General features: G+C 42.2%; 1 protein-coding gene across 4 annotated transcripts in view; it reads right to left on the bottom strand.

The window, feature by feature from the left end:
- LOC119963430 (serine/threonine-protein phosphatase 2A 55 kDa regulatory subunit B gamma isoform) overlaps nucleotides 1-27,895 on the bottom strand; it is a 341,572-nt gene that overhangs the window by 256,801 nt on the left and 56,876 nt on the right. Inside the window, exon 1 of one of the 4 annotated variants that reach the window (XM_038792543.1) lies at nucleotides 16,031-16,067. The exons of the other annotated variants lie outside the window; for them this stretch is intronic. Within the exon in view, the coding sequence (XP_038648471.1) occupies nucleotides 16,031-16,052 (22 nt within the window). The 5' untranslated portion in view covers nucleotides 16,053-16,067. Of the gene's footprint in view, nucleotides 1-16,030; nucleotides 16,068-27,895 lie in introns of those variants that run through there. 4 annotated transcript variants of the gene reach the window in all.

The following is a 27,895-nucleotide window of genomic DNA, read 5'->3' as shown; positions in this document are numbered from 1 at the left end:
ATCAGGTATGTCCTTAGGGTTGAAAAGTTAGGCGAATGGGAAAATAAAATCATAATGGTTAAATAGAAATGTTCACAGACAAATTCAATTGAAGCAAAAAGCATTTTATGAGCTTGAGGAATTTAACTCATGGGAGAGCAGTGACAAATGTCACAAGAAACTGAGGGAGGAAAAAGCGTCCATTGGAGTAAAGTAGAGATCTCTGGAAAAGCTACGCAATCATCGTGAAGAGGGAAAAGCTCATGCAGCTATCTCAGGAGTCAGAAGAGAGTTAAAGATTAGGTAGGAGAACTGAAAGACACTTTAAGATAGATTGAAACTGATTTTCCAGTTTTAGCAGAGCTGTTAAATTATTACTTTGCCTCAGTCTATACTCCGATGTGAATGTTCAACCATGCAACACCCTATATTAAGCAGCATTATAAATGTTAAAATAAAGATGTCACCATGGATAGAATAGGAAATTTCAAATTATTTAGGACTACAGGGCCAGATGGCACCCATCCAAGGTACTCTGGTTCTGCCAGACGGGGCCGAAAGGCCTTCGCCGGCCGGCGGAAGTCCGCGCATGCGCCGGTGCGTCAGCGGCTGCTGACGCCATACCGGCGCATGCACAGGGGAGGGGGTCTCTTCCGCCCCCGCCATGGTGAAGGCCATGGCGGGGCTGAAGAAAAAGAGTGCCCCCACGGCACAGGCCTGCCCGCTGATCGGTGTGCCCCGATCGCGGGCCAGACCACCTTGGGGGCACCCCCCGGGGCCAGATCGCCCCGCGCCCCCCCCAGGACCCCGGCGCCCACCTGCACCGCCAATCCCGCTGGCACCAGATGTGCTTTGATTCCCGCTGGCGGGTTTGGCCTGTCAGCGGCGGGACTTCGGTCCATCGCGGGCCGGAGGGGGGCCCGCCGATCGGCGCGGCGCGATTCCCACCCCCGCCGATCCCCGGTTGGCGGAGAATTCGGACCATGGCTGGGACAGGATTGACGATGGCCCCGAGCGATTCTCCAGGAGAATTCCGCCCAAGGCTCCTGACCTTTCTGGGCGAGAACCCCGTTATGTCACTGACAAGGGACGGAGAATTTCAGAAAACGAGGTCCCACCACAGAGATTCTTATTTCAGTATCTCGTGCGGATTTTCACTGGCATAGCTACTTTTGCACGCAATGACTGCAAGCAGAAATCTCAGTCCTTGTTTTTGTCAGACTATGCAATTGTACAAAAGCATAAGTGCTTTGGCTCAATGCGAAAATATTTTTCCTCTGCACAAGTATATGGAGGCGGCACAGTGGGTAGCACTGCTGCCTCACAGCGCCAGGGACCCGGGTTCAATTCCGTCCTTGGGTAACTGTGTGGAGTTTGCAGTTGCTTCCCGTGTCTGCGTAAGTTTCCTCTGGATGCTCCGGTTCCCTCCCACAGTCCAAAGATGTGCAGGTTAGGTGGGGGGACGGGGATGGGGTAAGGCCGTGGGCCTAGGTAGAGTATTCTTTTGGAGGGTCGGTGCAAATTTGATGGGCCGAATGGCCTCCTGCTGTACTGTTGGATTTCTATGGATTCTATGAACATCCTTCACACCTCTGAAGTCAGTTCACAGCCATGTTCAATATTATCTTTTGATTGGGTAATATTCATAGATAATATTTATTAAAAAGATATTAAAACTGCGGGTATCGAATCTATTCATTTTAACTAACTGTCTGAACTGCATGCTCACAATCAGAGGTTAATATAGATCTTAGTCATACAGTCTGTTCCTGTGATAAAATAAGTCATTTCAAGTGCGTGCAACACCAAGGAATTCTATGGAAGTTCATATACGAACTGCAGATTTCTCCTTTCGGATTCCTTAGCTGCACCAGTCATTGTTACCTAGCAACCACCCATGAATCAGCAGAAAATGCTGAAGTAGTTTTAGATTGTGCAAGAGGTTATATCGAGGCCTGCGCAAATCTTTATGTAAAGAAATTAATTTCATTTTTTTTGAAACAGTGATTTGTTAATCTGCATAAAGCAAGATCCAAATTGCGCTATCGTCAAAAAATAATCATTCCCACTCAGCAACAGAAAGCAAAATCAGAAAATAATTTCGGCATACATTGTTTCCTTGTGTGTGGTAGTGATTCAGTACGAAAATAGGAAAAACGCGGACATTAACATTTTCACACAGGAGGGAGTGTGTCCAGTGCTTTTTTTTAACGAGTGCAACAGCACCTCAGCAGATGCCCTGCTCCCTCAATGATTCCTGGTATATTGGCTTTTTAATACCAATTCAGACCAGGAAATCCTGTTGAACAGCATAATTCAACACCGGAATGTTTCATGTTCTGTTTTCCCTGACCACATTTTATGATCACTACTTGTCTTACTTCATCTCTGGCAGACAATTGTAGACAAGATTCCCCATCGTGTCCTTTTGTCAACCAGCCCAGATCAGGACCCAAGTTCGGACAGCACGGTAGCATTGTGGATGGCACAATCGCTTCACAGCACCAGGGTCCCAGGTTCGATTCCGGCTTGGGTCACTGTCTGTGCGGAGTCTGCACATCCTCCCCGTGTGTGCGTGGGTTTCCTCCGGGTGCTCCGGTTTCCTCCCACAGTCCAAAGATGTGCAGGTTAGGTCGATTGGCCATGCTAAATTGCCCTTAATGTCCAAAATTGCCCTTTGTGTTGGGTGGGGTAACTGGGTTATGGAGATAGAGTGGAGGTGTGGACCTTGGGTGGGGTGCTCTTTCCAAGAGCCGGTGCAGACTCGATGGGCCGAATGGCCTCCTTCTGCACTGTAAATTCTATGTCTTCTATGTCTATATCTCCCTTTCTCAATCCTCCTCTCTCCTCTCTTGATCATCCAGATATGCCACTTCTCATTGCCCCAACAAATCACTGCTTTTCTGTTTTAATTTCCTTCTGTCACTGTCCCAAGTTGAAATTCTTCTTGAATAAGCCCAATGCCTTTTCTAGCAATAGTCCAGTCCCTTTTAAAAAGGCACAAGCATCTCTGTAACGCCAAAAAAAACAATCTGAACCCTCCAGCTCTCTCATCAATCTCCCTTTCTTTTTTAAAATCTGCAAATCTGCGTCTCAGATCCATGCCCAGTATTCCTGCAGCTCCATCTTACTGCCTGTTGCACAGCACGAGAGCAGCTTTATCCAAAGTCATGGTGAAATACATTTTCTCCTCAGCCTTGTTATTGTCAACCCCACAATCCTCCTCCAATGTCTCTCCTCTACTGTCCAGTTCCATGGGACTGCCATGTTCCTTTTCTTTAATGCATCCAATGGCTCCTCTCCCCACATCTGCATAGTCACGTCAGGAAGCCCAGCTATCCGTCTTTGGCTCGCTGGCGTATGACCTTTTGGCAACTTCAACTGTTGCCGCAACGTCATCATCATTGGAAAACATCCCAAAGTGCTACAAGAGAGTATATTTCTTCAGACAACAATTACACTGAATTAAAGAAAGATACATGACAGGTCATGAAAAGCTTAGTCAAAAGTTTTACAAGCCCCTTAAAAGGAGGAGAAGGAGAGGTTTAGGGAGGGAATTTCAGAACTAAGAGCATAAACAGCTAAGGACACAGCTGTCACCGGTGAAGTAAAGAAAATCAGGGATACACAAGGGACTACAATTGGAGGAACTTGGCTGTTCTCAGAGAGTCATAAGGCTGAAAAACATTACAGTGATGGAGAGAGGAGAGATCAGTGTAGAAATTGATTTCCCATGGCACTCCGTTCTCACAATATCTCACATGTAAAACCTGTGTTCTTGGGTTCTCTGTGGTCTCACCACTCCCAATCTCTAACCTCCGTGTAATAAGTCTTACATCAGCCTTTTGTACTTCCCACTTATCACTTGGCCTCACCATTGCTGCTCAGGTTTAACTGTCCAATTCCCTTCTTCTGCCTCTCCAATCTCCTGTAAGTGGCCTTTGTTAAGAAACCACCTCCGCGTTCTTGGACACTATTCTAATTTCTCCGTATTTCATTGAGCAGTTTTTCCTCACATCTCCATGAAGCACCTCGAGATATTTTGCTACATAGAACATGAGTTATTATGGTCTGCTAGGGTATTAATCCAAGGCAAAGAACTCTAATTTGAACATAAACCAATCGATGAGCGAGAGAAAAATATATAAGTTGCATTGGTTAATGCACCAGACTAACAAAACTCGATCTTCCACCACTCCTTTCCCTAATTATTTTTGGGGGAGGGAAGGCTATTTCCAAATAATTCAGCTATTATATGCATTTCTTAAAATAATTCTTCATAATTAACATATCACACTTTTAAATAATTGTCAACAAATCTTGCAATTACTTTTCTCCTGAGGTTTTAATAAGTTGACTTTGGACACCATAGACAGAATTTAATCAATTCATGTGGCAACCCCAAAAGTAAAGATGAGAATTCTTCCCTGACCACAATATTGCAATCCTCTATCTTTTTTCAAATGGAAGAAATATTGGTAATTTTAAGTATTTAGATCATAGAACATAGAACATAGAACACTACAGCGCAGTACGGGCCCTTCGGCCCTCGATGTTGCGCTGACCTGTGAAACCATCTGAAGCCTATCTGACCTACACTATAGAACATAGATCAGGTTAGGTTTGGGTCCTTCCACCACAATTAATAATCACAGCAGTTGGTATTATTCACTCATTGGTACATTATGGCAGAGCAAAATTCCAACATATCTTAATTGTAAAGTACTTCAGTACATAAAACCTGAAACCCTGGAGTTCCTTTAGCCCTTCAACTAAATGACATCTAAAGTCACATTACGTGATCCGATGACAAATTAGTGCAATTTTGAGAGAAACCTTTCCTGCCCTCAAGAGAGCAGAAGGTCCCATAAGCTTGGGATTAATGAAAACAAATGGTGAAATTAATGTTTTTGGTGGGGGGGGTGGGAGAGAGAGAGGGAGAGACGTGGTGGTGGGAGATGGTGTAAGGTGGGAGAGCTTAAACATTCACACACAACTTATTGACCACTTCAATGTATGCTTGTAGCCAAAAGTAAAACTATGCAAAAGTCAAATTTTGCTTCAGCAGCTTTGTTCAACCAGAAGCTTATTTCAGTAAGATTTCCAATTGCATATGAAAAAGACAATTTCCAACTCAGTTCTGATTTTGATGATGTTTATATTAATGATTGTGGGGAATGTACAGTTCCACTGTGTCAACTGGGACATTTAACTGCAGTGTCACCAAAACAGTGCAAGCATTTAAATGTTCCCATTAAAACTGGCCTCTGGTAAGTAGGAACTCCCTGAGCTTAGTTTAATTCCATTATAACACACCAATCAACATCCTGATTCTCTTTGAAGGCTGATTCTGACTCTTTTTAAATAAGAGGGTCGAAAAAGTACTGTGGGTGAACATACAACCTTTGGGTTGTTGTTTCAAAACTGCCAGACAGTGAGAGTGGGAAGGAGGAGGCAATAAACATTTTGAAAAATGGTTGGGACACCTGCGAGAATATTCAAGCAGGACACTGACATCTCTGTGCTAGCTGCTAGGGTTAAAACTTGGAATGATTTAAGCAGACTACACACGTTGATTAAGCAGATTCCACAACATGGGAGCACCCAAAGAATCAGACAATTATGAATAACAAAAAGAAGCATTTGGTAAATGTAAGTGGAATTTATTTTAAACAATTTCAATTTTACAAAATCAATCAACAAACACAAATAGTCATAGTGTTGTATCATATTGTGCAGCTAACTTTTTTTTTATAAATGTTTTTTTATCGGGTTTTTGAACAAAGTATATTTACCGTTATGTACACAGGATAAGAGACACATATATATATACACATATGTAGAAGAGAAGGGCACACCCAAACATACCAAAGAAAAGAAAACAGTAAATAATAATTTTTAAAGATACATTAAAAAATAAAATAGAATAACTGGTAGGGTATTGTGCACCAGCTCAACAGCAGCAACTCTGTACAACTGGCAAAATTATTTACAACACATAAGTGGGCGACTGTTTGTTGGGGGAGGGGGGGGGGGAGAGTGGAGACTGGGGAGGTAAATATACATTTAGGTGACAGCTAACTTGCCACTGAAACCTTCAGCAGTGAAAACAGACGAGTAAAATAATCAGTTTTTAAAAAACTTTCAATTTCAAAAGATAGTGTTGCTTGCTTCAGACTGTTCCGATTTCAGGCCAATGCTCACACCCAAGTCATTGAAGTGTATCATTTTGGTTGTATAAAAGTAACTAATGGAATTCAAAAGCTATTTAAGCAAGGAGCGTTTTGTATTGAAGATGACTGAAGGCTCGATTGATGAGCAGTTAAGTTAATTAATCACGTGTACCATTTTTAAGACAGTCAAGAGAGAAGTTGTGGAGGGTAAGCTAGTGTTGTAATTATGGTAGAGGACTAACAACCCAGAGGTCATAACTTCAATTTCAAGACTCGCTACGGTGAGATGTGAATTCAATAAATCTGGTCATTTGTGGCCTAGCACAATAAAAGCTGCAGGATTACTAATGTCCAGGGAACCTGTCACCCTTACATGGTCTAGACTACACATCATTGCAGTCCTGTGCTGTGTAGTTGCTTTCAATGCCCCATAAAGTGGATTAGTAAACCTTTCTGTTCAATAAAGGAACAGCTATAGAACAAGGCCTCAGGCAATTATGGATGTGCAAGATTTTTATGGCTGAGGAAGGCCAAGCAACCCCTCTTAGTTAATCCGTCCAAGGATCAAACATTCCCGAGCCCCCCTACAACTTCATGCTGTTTCTTTCGAATTCCCAAAGTTTTCAACTTCTATTTGTTTGATTCCAGTACACCAGCTGAAATGGCATTGTCAATAGTCACAATGGCCGCGATTTTGCCGGAAACCAGCAGAGGCCGATGACGGGCGGGAAAGCGGCACTGGAGGTTTTGATAGCAACACCAGCTTTCTCAGCCAAAGTCCAGGACTCTGAAATAAATGTTGAAGGCTGGGGCCCCACAACCTATCACTGGCAGGGCAGCCTCTGAATCACTCGCCCCACCAGCAACTTAGTCAACTGAGGATCAGGGTGCCATTTTTAAAGGGCACCCCAGTGCAGAGGGAACAAAGGTGTACACCCTGGAAACAGCCTGCTATTCTGTGACCCCAGTCCCCAGCATGATCGGGGGCGCACCCCCCCCCCCCCCCCGCACCAACTCCTGGCACTGCACTCCAGCAATGCCAGGGGGCAAAACCTGGTGGCATTGCTCAGACATGACTCCTTCCCACTCTTGAGTTCCCCCGGGTGGTCTGCTCACCAGGTGCTCACCTTGGGAGTCCAATTGTGATTCACGCCGTTCTGCCCTCAATCCCAGTCACTCTGAATCATACAATTTCCAGACAAGATTGGGTCCTCAGTCAATCACCTCCCTTATAAGAGGGTATCATTCTGTTACTGTACGTCACCACTATTCTGTGAACAAGAGCTTTCTGATATAAATCCAACATTTGCCTTTTACTCACATATATCCCAACTCCTTTTGCCCTAATTTACAACATAAAGTGACATTGCAGAGTTGCCCTTTCAATCTATACCTTTAATCATCTTATATACCTCCAAGATAACATCTAGAATATGTCTGTCCCACTATAAAAAGCCCCATGTTCTCCATGCTTGCTTCACATGAACCAGAAGCTCCCACCAATGGGGAAGGCTAGAATTTCCTGCCCTAGTCTTTCATGCAAAAGTTTTGTCAAATGCCTTTTCTAAGTATGCACATAGCATCTTGGAGAGTATTTCAAGGTTGCATTAATACCAGTCAGAGGAGGTTTTAAAATATAAATTTAGAGTACCCAATTCTTTTTTGGGTAATTTAGCATAGCCAATCCACCTACCCTGCAGACCTCTGTTTGTGGGGGTGAGACGCACGCAGACACGGGGAGAATGTGCAAACTCCACACAGACAGTGACCCGCGGCCGGCATCGAACCCGGGAATCCAGTGCTAACCACTGCGCCAATGTGCCGCCCTCCCCCCCCCCCCCCCCCCCCCCCCAGACAGATGAGTTGCTGGAATATTTTTCTTCAGCTTCTAGTATTTCCTGCTTCTGTCTGAACTGATCTCATGGACCGAATTGATCTTCCTTTGCATCTTCTCTACAATTGTAGCACTCGGGCTGGTTTAGCTCAGTGGGCTAGACAGCGAGTTTGTGATGCAGAACAAGGCTATGAGCGCGGGTTCAATTCCCATACCAGCTTACCTGAACAGGCGCTGGAATGTGGCGACTAGGGGCTTTTCACAGTAACTTCATACTTGTGACAATAAAAGGTTATTATTATTATATACCGTATACTTCATCCGCTGTCTATGGTTGTGTATTTTCATTATGTTTCCTCATTTATTTATCATATGTTCGATGTTTGTTTCCTCATTTATTTATCATATGTTCGATGTTTTCATGTATGGCACGATCTGTCTGGACTGTATGCAGAACACTACTTTTCACTGTACCTCGTTACACGTGACAATAAATCTAAATTTATGGGCCGAATGGCCTCCTTCTGCACTGTAAATTCTATGTAAATCTTCAGTATTTTAAGACTTCCCTGGTGGAAATTACAGTGCAAAGCCATTCAGCATGTCATGTCTGTGATTGTGCTCGCTAATTAATCCAATATCCTATCCTTTTTTCTACTTTCCGTATCCTTTTTTGGATTGTTTCCCAATACTTATTAAATTCCCTTTTAATACAGGAGACTACCTCACAAACCCACTTGTCTTGCAGTAAAGCATTCCATTTTCCAAACTCCTTCAACACGTTCTTCCAGGTCTCCTTTCTTCTAATGATAATACTGTGTTTGTGACCATTTACCTCCAGTTTAAGTGAAAATTGGTGCAGAATCAATATTTACTCAGGCAACTAACTTTCCACTAGAATTGCATATCGACTTTGATTATGCTTCCTCCCATCAAAACTACCACTTTCTAACATTTTCCCATGGCATTTACTCTGATGATTACACATTATGCATAAATCTCCCATCTCCACACTGATCTCCCTCCAGACATCAGGTCGACAGGATGTTCCAAATCTTCCCCATCTTGAATCTCACCTTCTTACGCTGACACAAAGTCCCCCTTTTCCTCACTTACTAGAGCACCAGCCGTCTATTTGGCAGATCACTTCCTGTCATCCACAGCATGATGCCACGAATGGGTGCAATTCAAGTAAATGGGAACAAAGACCCATAGCAAGCAGTTTAGCCGCGTGTTTCCCAGCGCTCACAGTGCCGAGGAACACATGGCAACACAACGCGACCCTTGTTATATAAGGGGCCGCCGTAGCCCCGCTTTGTACACTGGGGAGCTCCGCTCGTTGGTACTCCCCAGTGTAGCGAGAGATCGGAACGCCATTTTAAATAGCGTCCTGATCTCAGAGGCCCCCGAAGCAATCCTTGACCACCGCCCCCCTCACCTGAACATACTATGAGAAGGGTTTAACATTTACATTGCAATGTCTCACGAGATAGCATTGGATCTCGTGAAGCGTTGTGAGCTGGGTAGATTCCGGGAGCGGGGTCTCCTGACTTTTATCAGCCACGCTGCACCACGGCGAGCTGCTTTTCGGGCGCAGTGTGGATCGTGCCCATAGACTTCCCTCTCAACACCCAAAAGGTAAATTTCTCAGCTGGAATCATAGAATTCCTACAGTGCAGGAGGCCATTTGACCCATCAAGCCTGCACCCACCCTCTGAAAAAGCATCCTACCTAAGCGTATGCCCCCGCCCTAACCCCATAACCTCCTAACCCCAATTAATCTTTTGAACACTATGGGTCAGATTTAGCGTGGCCCATCCACCCAACTGCACATCAGCAGTGCAAAGGATCAGGAGTAGGTTCGTCAGAGGAAGAGGAAATGGATTGTTGCTTGTGGGTGTGATCACCTTTCTTATAACAAACTCTGTTATCCACCGATTGGTCCCCACTGCCGCCAGGTATTTACCAAGCCGGTGGACTCAGTGTTTCACTAATATTTACAGATTTCAAATCACTTGCATCATTTACTTCCACCTTTCTGATTTTCCTCACTAGTGAACCCTCCTGAAGCATTTGATCATCTTACATATCTCCATGTTATTTTAATCTTTGAATGTCTTTTCATTGCCTCACCAAGGTAATCTTTCCTGCCACCATATAAGGTGAAGAATGAGCAGTCCGCAGATCATTCAACCAATAATTTCTGCTCTCGTTGGAGAATCTATTACCCTTTTCACCCCTCTTTGGTCCCATCTTTTTGTCCCTGCTCTCCACCCTATAAATGGGTATTATCCATTCGTTTTCATCCGGAGGGAAGAATCTTCATCTGAAATATTAGCTTGCTTTTTCTCTTTAAATATAAACCCGCCTTTTCTCTTTAAACACCAACTCGCATTTTCAGTTCCAGTTCTGGGGCTGGTTTAGCTCACTGAGCTAAATCGCTGGCTTTGAAAGCAGACCAAGCAGGCCAGCAGCTCGGTTCGATTCCTGTACCAGCCTCCCCGGACAGGCGCCGGAATGTGGCGACTAGGGGCTTTTCACAGTAACTTCATTGAAGCCTATTCGTGACAATAAGCGATTTTCATTTTCATTTCAGTTCCTTTTCTATTTTTTTTTTATTACTAAGCTACTCTCCACATAGCTTTGCAACTTGCTCTGATCCACTATTAATATGTATTCACAGAAAAACAAAATAGTTAAAAGATTCCAAACTAAAAATCTTCTGGCTTCACAGAATGGCACTCTACCAAAACAGCCGGTTTACAGATTACCAGCAAAACATGTTCTTCCCTGGACTAATTTTTCCCCACTTGGATGTTTGAGAACTCAATAAATTATTGCTGCAAGTCTTGGAAATTTATACTGTTAAAAAAAAAGGAACAGGCTGTTTGCTATGTCCTGAGCAACTTGATTGCTCAAAGCAACACTGCTTTTCAAGGTGGCGTTCTTCTCCATTCCAACGCATATCCCAACTCCCGGCTGGGAAGTTGCACAGACAGCCTGCCTTGAGCCACTAGGAGATGCACAATTACCCACATGCCTTAGGCTTGCCAAACATCACTCAGCGTGATTTTAAAATATGACCTAGTTTTGACACATGTCTCTTCAGAAAAATTACAATGTAAAAGGGTTTTCAATCTGTCATTTTTGCCAATGATGTAGACTATGCCAGACAATTCCTGAAAACTTACATGCTGCATATTTACACACCTCAACGTTTTATCATAGGAAGTATCCGCAAGTTTAGGTCATTTGCATGCCTTTCCAGAGAGGTAAATTTACAGGTAAGTTGTTTTTTGAAAATTTAATTGCAATGCTTTGAATTTGCACATCAAATCCTCCTCGTCAGGCACCACACCCTAAGAGGTGTGGATTAGTCTACACCTGTGCTTCGTAAAGTACTGCTTTACCTTTCGTAGTATGGCTGGCCAGGAAACTCCCCCGCTCTTCACCGCCTGCCATCAAGTGTATTGAAGGATTTACAGGCCGATAATCAACCTCATGCACACATGTTCCGTGGCCAGTAAGTCCTAAGGTGGAACTCTACCCCAAAGCTTCTGGGTCAGAGGCCGTGCACCACAAGCCCTCGGCACATCACAAAACTGGTAAAAAATCAAATGCATTTTGATGAGATGGCACATCTATTATAGAAACATTATTTATGTCTAGTTTTTTTTCCCCAAACATATTTAGTAACCACCAAGCAAGACAATAGTTTCCACAGTGGCTAAGTGGGGCTCTCTGAGTCTTCCACTGAATTTTGTCAGGGGGCTGTCTTAATTGATGTGAGTCTTTGATTGGGGCGTACCACAATTGCAGTCCTGGTTCCCTGTGCAAGGCCCCACTTGTGCCAATTTGCTGTACAAAGGCCTTGACCAATGTAGAGATGGCTGAGGATTGGCCAATATTGACATCCCGGGTGAGCGGGCTGTGGGATGTGTGATGAGGAAGCGATTTGTATTGGCGGCCTGTTGTTTCTGTTACTGCTGCCATTGGTCCTCTGCTGTTGCTTTGGTGCTATACTATCCAATCGGTGTCCAGTTTTATACTTTTTTGGCTGACACTTCCTATGTATAGAACTGTTACAAATCAACATGCAACCAATCATTCTTTTTTTAAACTCCTGTTAAATAGGAATCGGTTAATTCAAGGAGAAGGTGACCCTGTCCAGACACTTGGTGAAAATTCTTTTGGCCCCATTCTTAGTTTTACTAAAGCAAGGAATTTAGTTGACCCATTGCCTCCTTCCAGAGAGTGAACTCAACTTAACGGTGCACTGGCCCAAGATCTGGCACCAATATTGGTTTCACCAACATTTAAGGATTTCAAATAACTTGCATCATTTACTTCCACCCAGCTGATTTTTCTCCAGTGGTTTACATTTGCTTGCAAGCAATTCCATATACAGCAAGGAGATCATTGTACACATTTCTAGGTGCATGTTTACCGAAATTATACCATCCGGGCTTTGTTTTAAACATTTTTAAAAATAAATTTAGAGTACCCAATTATTTATTTTTCCAATTAAGGGGCAATTTAGCGTGACCAATCCACCTAACCTGCACATCTTTGGGTTGTGGGGGTGAAACTCACGCAGACACGCGGAGAGTGTGCAAACTCCACACGGACAGTGACCCAGAGCCGGGATTCTGAGCCGGGATTCGAACCCGGGTCCTCAGCGCCGCAGTCCCAGTGCTAACCACTGCGCCACGTGCCGCCCCCTCAGGCTTTTTTGTTCGGAGTGAAGACGGCACAACTATCCAGTTTGGTCCATAAAATCTACTCCTGAGCTAACTCATCATTTAACCAGGTCTTGATTTGGTATGGAAAAACACTCCATATTTGTGTTTTACAGAATTATCCTTTTGTACTCTAAAAGAACATCCTTTGGAATGCTGAAAAGCTGGGCATCATGTATTCTGCAAATCTATCCTTTATAGTGGCCTTAAAAAAACATTTTCGGGCAGCACGGTGGCCTAGTGGTTAGCACAACCGCCTCACGGCGCTGAGGTCCCAGGTTCGATCCCGGCTCTGGGTCACTGTCCGTGTGGAGTTTGCACATTCTCCCCGTGTCTGCGTGGGTTTCGCCCCCACAACCCAAAAATGTGCAGTGTAGGTGGATTGGCCATGCTAAATTGCCCCTTAATTGGAAAAAATAATTGGGTAATCTAAATTTATTTAAAAAAAAACATTTTCCAAATAGTAAGTTATTTTGTTCTGATCTCCGTTCTTAAGATACACAACCTAAATTATTTGGGTGTATTCCAGTGTTTCTGACCTACTTTACACATCCACCTGTTTTGACATGCATGACTTAAGTTCTATTTCAGTCTGTCACTTATATTCAGCAGCATTCCAACTGTGCTGTCACCACATGTACAAAAGAAAACATTAATTTCTCAGGTGATTCAGAAACACCTTAGCCGATACTTTAAGAAGCAATGTGCTGCAGGTGCTGTGAATTTAGGAATTAAATGCAGCTAGTCAGGTAACGTCTGTGGAGAGAAGTTTATTAATGATTTAGGTTAACAATCTTTTGTCGCGATGAGAAAAGGTTACTGCTGAACAGCTTATAAATAAAAGTTGTTTTTAAAGCGGACTGCTTAATACAAATGTAGGACTTTATTTTGAGGGTGGATAATAGTGATGCGATTAGGTGCTGTTTAAGAGATGATTAAATAACAGAAGCAATGATGGTGCAAGGCAAAGTAAAAGTGTGACCTTTAAATAAAAGCAGGCAATGAAGTACAGAAAACTGAGCTAATTACAGCGCATTGACTTGGCTGTGTAAAAGATAGATCATGTCTAATGAACCAAAGATTTTTTGAGGAACTGACTAAAGTACAAAAGAAAGCACAATAGCGTCTATGCTTCCTCAGGAAACTAAGAAAATTCAGCATGTCCACATTGATTCTTACCAATTTTTACAGATGCACCATAGAGAGCATCCTATCTGGCTGCATCACAGCCTGGTATGGCAACGGCTCGGCCCAAGACCGTCAGAAACAACAGAGAGCGAACACAGTCCAGTCCATCACATGAAACCGCCTCCCATCCGCTGACTCTGCCTACACCTCCCACTGCCTTGGGAAAGCAGGCAGCATAATCAAAGACCCCTCCCATCCGGGTTATTCCCTCTTCCAACCTCTTCCATCGGGCAGAAGGTATAAAAGTCTGAGAACACGCACCAACAGATTCAAAACCAGCTTCTTCCCCACTGTTACCAGACTTCCGAGTGGGCCTCTTATGGACTGAACTGATCTCTCTACGCACCTTCTCTACTTTTGTAGCACTACATTCCGTATGCTTCACCCACACTCTGTATATTTACATTGTGTATTTATCGTTTGTCCTATGTTTCTCATGAATGGAGCGATCTGCCTGGACTGTACCTCAAGTACACGCGACAATAAATATAAATGTCTACGGGTGAAAATCAGAGAGACTTCTAGAAACTGTGGTAGATGGATTTCAGTGTTGGCCAGTGTGAGAACACCTTTTTGTGCCAATAAAGGATACATCCCAATATCATTTAAAACCTAAAATGCAAGAAGTGGATTTTCAAAGAGGTTTAGGGGTTCCTGTGCATGGATCACTAAAATATAGCATCACGTCAAATCAAATCAAAAGTCTAAGAGATCAAAAATCTAGTCGGCCTCCTCTTTAAGTGTATCCAAAGATGGGGCATCCACAATCCTCGTGAACAGAGAATTCCAAAGATTCACAACTTCGAGTGAAGGCATTTCTCCTCATCTCAGACCAAAATGATATTACGATCCCAGACCCAACCCCAACAGTGGCTAGGAAACTGGACCGAAACCCCAATATGTTAGTTCATTTTGTAAGACTGTATGGAAAGAATACTTTGCTCCAGGAGTGATTGCACAAAGAAATAGGGATTTGGTATTTTTAAAACAAAACTTTATTAACACAGTATTAAAGTCTTGAACCTCATATCCGAAATATAGCTTTACAATTACCCCTTAAACAATATTACTCAATACAGTAAATACAACACCCCTAATTACTATCTCTATTCCCAATTAAATAACCAGAAAGGAAAAACACACTGCTCTCAATCCATCCCACATCCCAATAGGACACGGTAATACTAGATTTCCAGGACTGATCTGGCTCCTGTTAGAACCCCTGTAGACTCTGGCTGAATGTATTCAAAAAGCTGTTTGAACTGATTTGTTTCAGCTTCCCCCTTGTCCTCAGACAAGTGTAAGGATCCTCCTATTTAAACCTGATTTCCCTCGTGTATTTCCTTTTTTTGTTCTTTTGGCTGTTATAACTTTTGTATCTTGTCGATTACTGACCCCCCCCGGCACACGTGCTATTTGGTCTGGCCCAATGATATATTTTAATGGACTTGGCTAGCAGCCAATCAGCTACTTTGATTTCCCGGGACCTGGCTGGCTCTCGATGATGATTGGTGGCGGTGTTCCGGAATGTTCTGCCGAAGTCAGACAGGCTCGATTTTGTAGAATGGAGATCACTTTTTGATTAAGAGGCTTGGAGAGCCACAGTCCTCATTTCTCTCTCTCTCTCCTGATGACCTCTCTAAGATTTTGAAGTGAAGGCCTTTCTCTCTCCACAGCCAGTTAAATCTACAACATGATTCAGACCAGCACCGGCTGCAGGCAGGCTGGCTGATTTGAAAATCTCCTTTTAAATTCTGATAATTGTAGAACTCTACTCTTGCCTCAGTGAGGTTGATAACTGTGAGTTCTGACTGAATGCACATGCCAGAAGATCCAATCCAACTGGTGGTTTTCAACGCTCCGTGCCCTGGGAAGATAGCCAGCTACAAAGACTTCAACATCAGCGACAATAACATATCTCTCTGTCTGCCATTTTAATCCCTATCATTTTACCCCTTTCCCTTCCTCTGTGGAGGTCTGTCTTGTGTGTGTTTGGGTAGAGGGTGGGACGGACAATAGGGAAAGTAATAGATTAGCAGGCCATTATTCTATTTCAATTATTGTATGTTTTAACTATTTGCTTGTTAGAAATAAACAGTTGTTGTATTTTTACTTACAATTCTGATGGCTGTATGTCATTGGAGCAGTCTCGGGCCAAAGATCTCAGAACCTTAAAAAAAGTATTGATTAATTCACTTACGTTGCAACTCCGTACAGGGGGGGGTCAGAGTTCACCGCGCCCTAGCCCGGGGTGTCGCAACACAAGTCTGCACTGCTTTAAATACTCTTTTTAACTACCCTATGGTGAGGGTATACAATCTTACTTATGGTCTAAAGGATGAGATCACCTCTCAATCTTCTAAACTCCAGAGAATACAAGCCAAATTTACCCAGACACCCATCCCAGAGAACACATAAATGAACATCTGCTGTACTGCCCCCCAAGTCCATCCTTCCTTAAATATGGAGACCAGAACTGCACACAGTATTCCAGGTGTAGTCTCACCTAAGCCCTGTACAACTGTCGCAAGACTTACTTATTCTTGTACTCCAATCCTCTTGCAATAAAGGCCATGATGCAATCTGTTTTCCTGATTAGTTGCTGTACCTGCACGCAAACATGGGTGTCCTCCTTCAAGAAACAGGATGTCTCCCTGACCATTATCATTTTCAAGCATCAAGGGCGGGATTCTCCACCCCGCTACATCAGTTTTCTAGAGCTCCCCCCCACCAGCAGCAGGATTCTCCGTCATGCCAGCCGGCCAATGGGGTTTCCGTCGGGAAATCCCCGGGCATGGTGCACTGCCGGCATAATAGAGAATCCTGACAGAGGAGAATCCAGCCCCACAACTTAAAAAAAATATTTGCTTTGCTATTCCCACGACTGAAGTGAATAACCTCACACTTTCCCTCATTAAACTCCATTGGCCACCTTGTTGCCCACTCACTATGTTGTGCTATCTCATCATGGGAATGTGAAAATAAGCAAGTAACCTAGATATAAAGTAGCACGTGACCAGTAAAAGTGGGTGTAGGAGTTGAAACTATGGTGTCCCGATGAGTAATGGCTACTGAATCCATAAGGTTGGTCCGTCTGCTGAACCATCCAGTGTATCTTCAGATAAATGGAATCTATGTATAGTTTACCAGTCCTGTGAGAGACTGGTGAGTTTGTGTGATGCAGACATCGAAACACAACATGGTGGCAGAGATGCGAGTTTAAGTAGCACAGGAGGAGCCACAGACAAGATTTGGTGCGATGAACAGGCTGTATTGTACATTGAATTCTCCCGAACAGAATGTGGCGACTGGGACCTTTTCACAGTAACTTCATTGTAAGCCTACTTGTGACAATAAAGATTATTATTATTGTTATGTATATTTTGCATTTAAAAAATTCCAAATCCACCATCATGAAATTCTTCTTTGGTGATTATGGGAATGGATAAAACTAAAATTCTGGATTTTCATTTTTGTAAATTAAAAACTTCATTATTGGAAGTCACATACATAATTTTCTTTACATAATAAGATGATAATGAATAGTCGTTTGGTCATATTACTCAAAAAGGAGGCTTTTGTGTTGCATTCATTTTAAATTTGGTATTCTTGTGTCTGTCCTGATGAGTGCTTCAACAGCACATCTCTTTTTTTGAGTAGTTCTGAAATTGCTTATGTCTCCATTATGCACTAAAAGCCATACAGAGCTTCTCATCTGTAACAAGCGTCCAGATTTTGCTGTCATAATGACTGCAAAGGTATCAGTGTTCATTGTTATCACTCCGCTGTAACTGACAGGAACCTCAAGAGCCCACACATGTGCAGATTAACACGGAAATCCAGAATCAGATTCAAGGCTCTTTCAGAGGGTGCACTGTTTGAGAAAATCCACACACCCCTCCCGCCACACACTAGGAGATCACCTTGACTTGACATTTAAGCTGCTGTCGGAAAAATAAAAGTCTATGCCACAGGGATCATTAGATCTTGCTGGGCTGCTTTCTTCAAGGTCAGTAGCAAGCACTGTGGTGACCATTGACAGAAAAATCCAGCTCAAGGTTTTGTTTAATTCATAGGCCCAAGCTTACATCTGGGTTCAGGAAAACCTGATGTGTACAGTTCCAAGGCTAGCAAAATTCATACTCAAGCCATGTGTGACTTTATAATGTTTGTTGTCTTTTCACACAGGAGTTGGGTTCACGATATATTTTGAGCCACAATGGAGTGTAGAGGGATGGCTAGTTAGAGGGCTGGCCTTGGTTCTCCAACACAGCAGCGCAGATCCCAACAAACACACAGACCTCCCCTCACCCCACATGCCATTCCATTCCACCTCAACCTTCATCACCCCACACCCCCTCAGAGACTCTTATTTCCTCCCCTCCTAGATTCTATAACACCTCTATGTCCCCCATGTATCCTCCATAGCCATTCACCCAGTCTGCACTATTTGCAGTTCTCAAAAGTCATGCAATAGCAATGGGAATTATTTTACAATTATTGGGAAAACGTTGAACATCTAACAATTTAAGGAAACTCAGAATTCAAACTCACCATCATTGACACTGGACCAAAAACCAAATCAGAGCAGAAAAACATGATGGCAGTAGTAGTCATTTTTGTAAAACATTTTTGTCATACATTATGGCACTTTCTCCATTGGGTAAGTACTGCAATGCATGGGAACAATTACACAACGCAGGTCAGTATCTTATCTTTTCAGGGCAGGTCTCTATATTGAATCACTGCATTAAAAATGCATACATTACAATGCAGGACCTAGTCGTGGCATCTTAAGGTGTCAAAATATTTTACACTTCCGATTCCTCAGCAGGGTTTTCATTTTCTTCATGAACTCTCAAATCTGGTATACTTATAATGGGCTTCCAAAACCCTTCACCATTGCACGGAAATGGGGCAGAGGAAATTTGATTTTCGTTGCCCTTTTAAATTAGGGGACCCAATCTCAGTGGGGGCAGGTGTTCCTTTCGCACATGCGGCATCCCCGACTCACAAAATGGCCAGAGGAAATATGCAGGGTTGGGAATACAGCAGACAAAAAAAAGGATATCCTCCAATTCACGCAAGTGTCATTCACACACCGCAAAGTGCCTCCCCACCCAACTGAGAATCTGGCCACTAACGTAGGTGTGAAGGCAAATATATTGTTAAACAAACCCATTACAAATGTACTCAGAAGACACAAAAGATTCTTTTACCATTTTCAATGTCATGTACGAGTAATTTTTAAATCTCAATTCTGCTCCCAGGCTATACAGTCAGTGCTTGATCTTCATGCAGGTTATCCATATTAATTAAGTCTTTACAGCTATTTTGCATGCATTCGGATTTTATTTTCTAGTTTCATAGTTGATGCTTTCTCAGGAATCTGTTGCAAGTTCTGATGCATGTTGAAGCAAGAAAATGGTTGGTTCATCTAGAAAACCCAAGCAAAGGAGACTTAAATACATTGGAGCGAGAACCTTGAATGTCTCGGGTGCTTAGAGGTGTGATAGCAAAACCACAGCCTGTGATCCACCAGTCAACAAATGAAAATACATGCCCAGTAAAGGCCCTTCACTACACGGAGCTATAATAATTGAGCAAACAAGCATAACTAAAATGACAGGTAGGAGAGAATGGTGTCTGTCAAAACTGTTCTGTGTGAAGAGACAACCAACATAGCCATGTAATCTTTCGAGAGAGGGGAAACAAAGCAGAACAAAAATTAATTTTGATTTTAAAAATCTGGAAAATCCCTCTCCATCATCTTCTGATAATTGAAACTAGTCGAGCACACCTCAAGAAAGTGTGTCTGCTGAGTCTTCCTTGCCTGCTCTGTATCTCTTAGCTCATCATTACATTTTCTATTCATTCTCCAAATATAAAAATTTACTCAGCATAGAAATGGCTGGTTTAGCTATCCACTGGGCTAAATCGCTGGCTTTTAAAGCAGACCAAGCAGGCCAGCAGCACGGTTCGATTCCCGTACCAGCCTCCCCGGATAGGCGCCGGAATGTGGCGACTAGAGGCTTTTCACAGTAACTTCATTGAAGCCTACTCGTGACAATAATGTTTGCGTGTGTGCGTGGGTTTCCTCCGGGTGCTCCGGTTTCCTCCCACAGTCCAAAGATGTGCGGGTTAGGTGGATTGGCCATGCTAAATTGCCCGTAGTGTCCTAAAAAGTAAGGTTAAGGGGGAGTTGTTGGGTTACGGGTATAGGGTGGATACGTGAGTTTGAGTAGGGTGATCTTTGCTCGGCACAACATCGAGGGCCGAAGGGCCTGTTCTGTGCTGTACTGTTCTAAATTCTAAATAAGCGATTTTCATTTCATTTCATTTTCATTAATGACGTGAGGATTACGAATTATCAGGACCGTGACATGGACTGTCTTGCTGTCTAGGGCTGAAGCGCTGACCTTGAGAAAAGCAGACATCCAAAGTCTCAAAGGATGTGAAATGTGGCTCTGGAGGGGGATGGTGCGGGTCACAAGAGCAATGATGAAGTTCTCAGGATGGAGGAAGAGGAAGGACTGTTCGTGGATAACACCACAAAAAGGCAGCAAGATTAGATTCCACCCATTCTAAGGCACGAGGACTTGCTGAAGGAGATGACTGACAGGAGATTAGAGGAATGTAGGCCCAAGAGGGAGAAAGAGAATTATATTGGACGCCTTGAAGTTGAAAATGGGAGGCTCCAACAAGAAACAAAGGAGGAAAGTGCAAGACTGTGAGGCATGGAAAATTGCGCCAAGGACCTGCCTGTAGGCAGACCACCACTACGACTGCTATTACATTTCACCTACCTTAATATAAAATGCTATTCCTGCCCCAGCCTGGAAGAGTGGCTCAGCTGTTTTGTTGGTTGTACAAGTCAACAACTTATTCCATAGATGTGTTTCCTCTGGGAAAAGAACCACCTTCTTTTTAATGTAGGCACACATACACATGCACCTCCAATCTTCCGCTATCAAAATAAATTAATCTGTCAAAATGATACAATCTGGTCCTTTATCTATTATTTACCTCAAATCAAATCAACTAATCTACTAATTCTACTAATCTTTATGGTGAATAGATCCAGTGTTTTAAGCCCGAGTAACTGAGGCTGCTTAAACTGGAATTCCTTCCAAAGGAAATACAGGCAAACCATCAATGGATACAATAATGCACCACTGCTCTCTGACAAAGGTCGCATACAAAGAGAGAACAGTATGCTTTGTTTGCTATTCAATTTCTCGGCTAATGCAACCTAAAACCTCATTTGTTCTGCCAATGGCTCCTCCACATTGGTAATGAGCCTCAAGAGAACTGTGAATGACGACACAAAGATCCTTTTTAACTCTCAAGTGATTTCAGTTCGGTTCCACGTGATGCTGAGGTGTAGTTGATGTTGGTGGCACTGCCTAAACACCAGGTTTCCACTCGGGTAAATACTAAGTGCCAGAGTTTGGTCCTTCTTCCAGGCATATCTAAATCTTTCTGCAGATATTTCTGCCCTTCCCCACTTGCCCACATACAGACTAGCTATGGTGAGGTTAGTGCACTTTTGCGCATCATGATAATTTTATCTAAAGTTGTTTACGGTGAACTGAATTTGAGGGTTACAATTTATACAGATTATAAACTTGCACTGTTAGCCTTCATCCACAAGCAATTATACCCAAGTTTTATGATGCAACTAGAGAGACAGCTGAAATATCCAATAGACTGATGTCAAATAGTGAACAATAGGATGGCTTGGAACCAAATCAATATCAGAATCGGAGGATTCCAGAACGGTTGTAAGGGAATATAATAAATTTGATTTTAAACAGATGGATCTCTAAAAAGGTTTTGATGAGGGACTGCGCTGAGATTATACACATGCATAAAAGATGAATCACAAATTATCTTAAAAGGATTATAAGTAAAGGGTGATTTTAAACAAGGTCATTTCCCAATGGGGTCTGATTACCAGTAGGGTGTGCCAAGGTTCAGTTCAAGGTCCCCGACTGTTTATTAAAAGGTCTGGTACAGGTTATTGTTATTCATAGAAGATTGTGCAGTGGAGTTAGGGCCTTTTAAGAAAACTGGTGACAAATGGAGTTGAATAAAGCAAGAAAATGGGCTCCTGTTAGCCAAACATCCTTCTCATAGTTAAGTGTTATTATTACTGTAAGGGTTGTGTCTAATTTAAATATATAATATAGTGCAAGTGAATGTATATTAAATGTTTCAAAGGGCCAAAGATCTAAAGTGATCATTGAATATTCCCTAAAGATTCAAAATGGTCACAAGGTTACAGCCAAAGAGAACAGAGTTCCGAGCTGCATTGCCTTAATTATTTATTATGTTGTTTTTGTTGTTAGTTTTCATACAGAAAGCGCGATATTGTTGCTCTGCCCTCACTTATGAATGGCAATGTCACAATTTTAAAAATCAATGGAATTTTGAGGTTAAAAAAGATTCACAGTTGAACAGAAATGAGTTGGGACGATTACTACTTTGAATGGCAGTATTTATGAGTGAGGTGGAGCGACACATAAGTCAACAGCAGCATGACAGCCTCAAATGCAATCAAAGCTGGAATTGAAAATGGGAAGGAGCTGGAACTGAACTCCAAATGGTTGACAGACCACAGGAGGTGCAAAGACTCGAGGGGCATTAAGAGACATTGGCCTTCATATGCAAACACTGTGTATTTGCAAGGATGACCTTCAGGTCAAAAATTGGTTGTGAGGCAGGGAAGGAGAATGAGCACAGCATCAAAGCTACAGATATCCACTTATAAATTATCTTTCTGTCAATTGCAGAGAGAGGGAGGAGCGGAGAGATAAAAAACAAAATTGCATAATTTAGGAAGCATCGCATTACATTCTCAGGATGCCCCAAGTACTCTACAACAAATGGATCGTTTCCGAAGTGCAGCAGCCAATTACCACATGGTAAAGTCCCATGAATAGAATTGAATGACAAAATAATTCAATTTTGCAGGAGGAATGTTAGTCACGCCTCCCTCATGTTCTTTCCAGTGTCACTGTCTGAGCAAGCAGTCGATGCTTCAATGTAGCATTCCATCTGAAAACTTAGGCCCTTCTTTTATAATAATCTTTATTAACGTCACAGTAGGCTGACATTAACGCTGCAATGAAGTTACTGTGAAAAGCCCCTAGTCGCCACACTCTGGCGCCTGTTCGGGTACACAGAGGGAGAATTCAGAACGTCCAATTCACCCAACAAGCACGTCTTTTGGGGCTTGGGGGACGAAACTGGAGCACCCGGAGGAAACCCACGCAGACACGGGGCGAACGTGCAGACTCCGCACAGACAGTGACCCAAGCCAGGAGTCGAACCTGGGACCCTGCCGCTGTGAAGCAACGGTGCTAACCACTGTGTTACCATGCGGATAATGCAGTTGTCCATCGGTACTGTACTGATTACGTGCTCAAGTCCATAATGGCATTTGAACGCACAGCCCTCTGACACGGAGGAATGAGTGCTCCCAGCTGAGTAAAGATAACAAGATTTCTAAACTTACAAATCCTAGATATATTAATGATCCTGGGAAATGTAACTGGGCAATGGAACAAGTGGATAATATGCATCAGAGAATCAGCATAACTGAGTAGACCAAAAGCCTCTTGCTGGAAAATTTCAATGATACTTGATAACGCAAGTAGCATCTTTTGGTCCTGCACCTAACTGAATAATTAGACCCTTTATTTGTTGCCTCTGGATTCTGCTGTGACAAAAAGCTTTTCTTTTATTATACTGCATTCAATATATAACGAGTTAACAAAACATAATATCAATAAGTTTTTGCTTAACAAAAATCTTGGTGCATTTAAATAGATTAGAACAATAAAACAAATGTTGGATATGTTTCAGAAAATGAAGTTACAATTCAAAATATTCCCTCAGGTATCCTTTATTGTTTTCCACAAAAATCTAATAAATGCTACACAGAAATTCCTTTGACTTAATGCATAGTGCCAATTCATCAATATCTCACACACATTTGCAGAAGGCACTTCTGGAGACAACTATTGATCAAGTGACCTTTGACCAACACCATCATTTTGGAAAGTCTAAAACTGGCAACTGGTACTTTTTATAATTTTCAAAACATAGTTTAATGCCCATTTATTTCAGGCCTGTCACTTCGCTGAGCCAGGTTGGGGAGCGGGAGGAGGGAGGAATGATGAATGCTGACACTTAAGGCGGTGTCAAAAGCAAATGTGCTAAAGATCCTTTTATTTCAACGGGCATTATGGTTCAAAAAGAAAGCAAGAGTCCAACATGTAAAACAAATTAGATTTTTCCTAACGCATGTTCAAGCGTAAGTCCATTTTTCAACAATGTATCTTTACCTAAATTTCAGTGATAGAGGCAAAGGACTGCAGATACTATCCAGCATTAAAAGCAATGCTACAATCTTTTCAACCATTTCTTTCAGACCTTTTAAAGAATGACACTTGTATAGAGACAAATGCGCGAGCCACTTTAGCTTATCCCCTTGTACAACAAATGGTACAGCAATGAACCCTCCCTTCTGCACAGGAACTGCATAACCACGCAAGCCTCCACAGAATGAAACCACGAGATGCTCAAGGTCATTGTAAAATGTTCTTCGAAACCAAGGCGAACAATCAATAATAAACGTACAAAATTATATCAGTCAACCCTTTCCTAAGTCAGAACTATAGTCACATTCTGTGAGGCATTAGAATTACTGGAAGTTAACTATTGAGAGTCTCAATAGCTTAACCATGCAGAAAAATTAAATCAAATAGGGCGAAAAAAGGTGGAAAACGTATTTTGTAATGTTGAAGATTAAATAATTCATGTCACCAGCAAACAACACGCACAAAGGGCCATTCTTGAGACCTTAGGTTTCTTGGAAGGAAATAAGACATGGGGGTGTAAGTTGCTTTTAAACACTATATCTATCTGAATTGTGTTAGAACTCAGTTGCATGTTGATGGATTGTGTCTGTGTAACCTGTGGTTGTATCCGGAGAATGTACTTTGTGAAAGAATAGCAGCAACCTAATATAAATGAAGATGGAACATATTCTTTGCCTTACATAGCCGACTGAAGAACAGAGCAATAGTATGCATGGAAAGTGACAGCTGATTTATTTTAATTACACTTTTGCAGTGAGATTGAAATTACAGAATGATGTCGTGCTCAGAAGTTGATTTAAAAAGGTTTGCCGGCTGCACGTGTATTACACATAAATCAGATTTGTTACAAAACACAAAGGCTTCTGTGGGTGCAGCTGCTCAGAATTCAATAGGGCAGTATTAAATCTCAGAATTCAATTTCCTTTTGAGAGTTGAAAAGTAATTTCACAGAAGTTTATCTCCTTAGGGCTTCTACTGGTGGTTGGTCAGCTGGTTGTTTGCCTCTCTTCAGGGAAAAGACAGATAATGCACAATCCACAAGACTGCAAGTTATATATGTACAATCCAGGAAACATGTTTGATTGGGTACATGACCCTTTCATTCCACCTTTATATTCAGTGGTATGCACACATACCATTGACAATTAACTTTATCCGGAATTAGTGTCTCAAACAGTTCCCCATCACATACATTAGGCTAACAGGCCTATAGTTACTGGGTTCATCCCTCTTCCCCTTTGTTTCAAACAGAGAGTTCAATATTTGCAACCTTCCAGCCCTCTGGCCCTACTTCCATTTGTGAGGAGACATGGAAGATTGTGACCAGAGCTTCTGGAATTTCCACCAATACTTCCCACAGACTCATTTCGCTTGGATCAGATACCACTTCTATTTTGACCACTACCAACCTCGAAAATACCTCTTTATTTGTATCCAACTCGACAATGTCGACCACTTCAATTTTTACTGCAACATTGTTAACAGCCTGTTCTTTTGAAAAGCATTGGCAAAATACTCAATTCAGTAACCCAGCACTGCCCTCTATTTCATATATATAATATATACATAAATTCATTTGTATTTTTATATATATATATATATATATATATATGTACATAAACACACACAAATAAAATAATGTTTCTTCCTCCTTTATAATATAAATCCATAGGGCAAAATAAAAGGTCATTTAACTTTAGATTGTAGTTGCCAAAATATTCAAGCCCGAGGTGTACTCGTTTTAACTTATATTGACTTTATCTGACTAACCAATAAATTAACAGTACATGTGCTGTGATTGCATTTGTCATACTTGTTAAGTAGCTCACCTTCTTACAACCCAAAGTCTGTACACCAGCGACAAGGCACAATTCAGGAGTGTGATCGAATACTCTCCATTTGCCTGGGTGAGTGCAGCTCCAACAGCCCTCAAGAAACATGACATCATCCAGGACAAAACAGCCTACTTGTTTGACATCCAGAAAACAATTCAATCCACCATCTTCAACATTCAATCTCTCCACCACCAACCCACAGTGGCAGCAGTGTGTGCCATCTATAAGATGCTGTGCAGCAACTCACCAAGATTCCTTCGACAGCACCATCCAAACTCACCTCTACCACCTAGAAGGACAAGGACAACAGATGCATAAGACAACAACAACCTTCAAGTTCCCCACAAAGTCACGCACCATCCTGACTTGAAACTATATCGCCGTTCTGTCACTGTCACTGGATCAAAATTCCCAGAACTCCCTTCCTAACAGCACTGTGGGTGTACCTGCACTGCATGGACTGCAGCGGTTGAAGAAGGCAGCAGACCACCACCTCAAGGGCAATTGGGGGAGGCAATACATGGGATGTAGCATCCAGCATTTATGAATTTAAACAAATCTAGACATCCTGGCATATAAAGCGTAAAAGAAAACTGCAGAAACTGAGACTCTGGTGTAAGCAAGAGTTTAAAAATGACAAAGCCGCTTTTGACAGTTTTCTTGTCCTCCCTCACTGTCTGCCTTTGTTACCTTGCAATGATTCTCAGGTATCTATTGTCCTCAACATATAGTTCACTGGGAAACTAATACAGTAGGTTTGATATCAGAAATCACTACAAATGGAGAGACATTGAAACAAAATACATGTTGGGATAATGGTATGAAAACTAAATAAAACAAATTCCCGTGATGGGCACATGTACTAACAATGAAGCTTTGTGGGTTTAAGGTTAACCAATCAGACTAGAATTACATGTATTTTAACTTTGGTACTAGCAATTTATCACCTTGATTTATTTAAGGTCTTGTAATTTATTGCAGGTTGATATCAAATATCCTCCATGTCTTTAACATTTGAATTAAGGCTTAATGCTTTATATTAAATTTAAGACATTGTTGACGTATCCCAGATATTTATTCAATATCGTTTGGAATAAGAATTCTGCATTTAAAGAGGAAAAGATAAGCATTAGTTGCTGGTACCCAGTGTAAGAATGCATTTTTAAATATTTCATAACCAAAGTTTATTGTTCATCAATAATGTATGTCACTCATAATAGCCAACATTTAGAAAGTGGTTCTGGTTCTGCAGCTTTCCCGAATGCAACTAATCATAGCCGGGCAATCATCCCAGTTCTTAATAAACATGGATAATTCAAAAGTAAAAAGTTTTGCCTTACAAACTATTTGTATATGTCAATCGTTTTACTTTCTGTGTTTTGGATATTTGCTGGAACCTATGTGTCTTTAGTACTTTTGAGATTCAATTCTGTGAGGATTATTGCTGCACGTCACTTTATGTAGTCGTCCCCTCTTCCGCTCTCTACCTCCATCCAACTAACAACATCATTCCCTAAAGCAATGAGTTTCCAGCCAATAAGGCCCGTGTATTGCACGTGGCATGTGACTGGGGTACAAAATACAGAGGGGAGGCGGCAGGCGGATTCACTCCCGAGATGCCACAAGTGGCCAAGGAAAAAGGAAAGACAGGGTCAAAAACAAATGCAAGAATGCTCGTCCTGGTACAGTCCACCTGGGAGGTCAGGGGTGAGTATAGGAGAGACAGCGGGTGAGATTTTCCGGCTATTCAAGCAGGTGG

The sequence above is a fragment of the Scyliorhinus canicula genome, chromosome 3 (genome assembly GCF_902713615.1).
Source record: "Scyliorhinus canicula chromosome 3, sScyCan1.1, whole genome shotgun sequence".
In the NCBI taxonomy this organism is placed as follows: Eukaryota; Metazoa; Chordata; class Chondrichthyes; order Carcharhiniformes; family Scyliorhinidae; genus Scyliorhinus; species Scyliorhinus canicula.
This window is presented reverse-complemented; position numbering and strand designations above follow the sequence as displayed.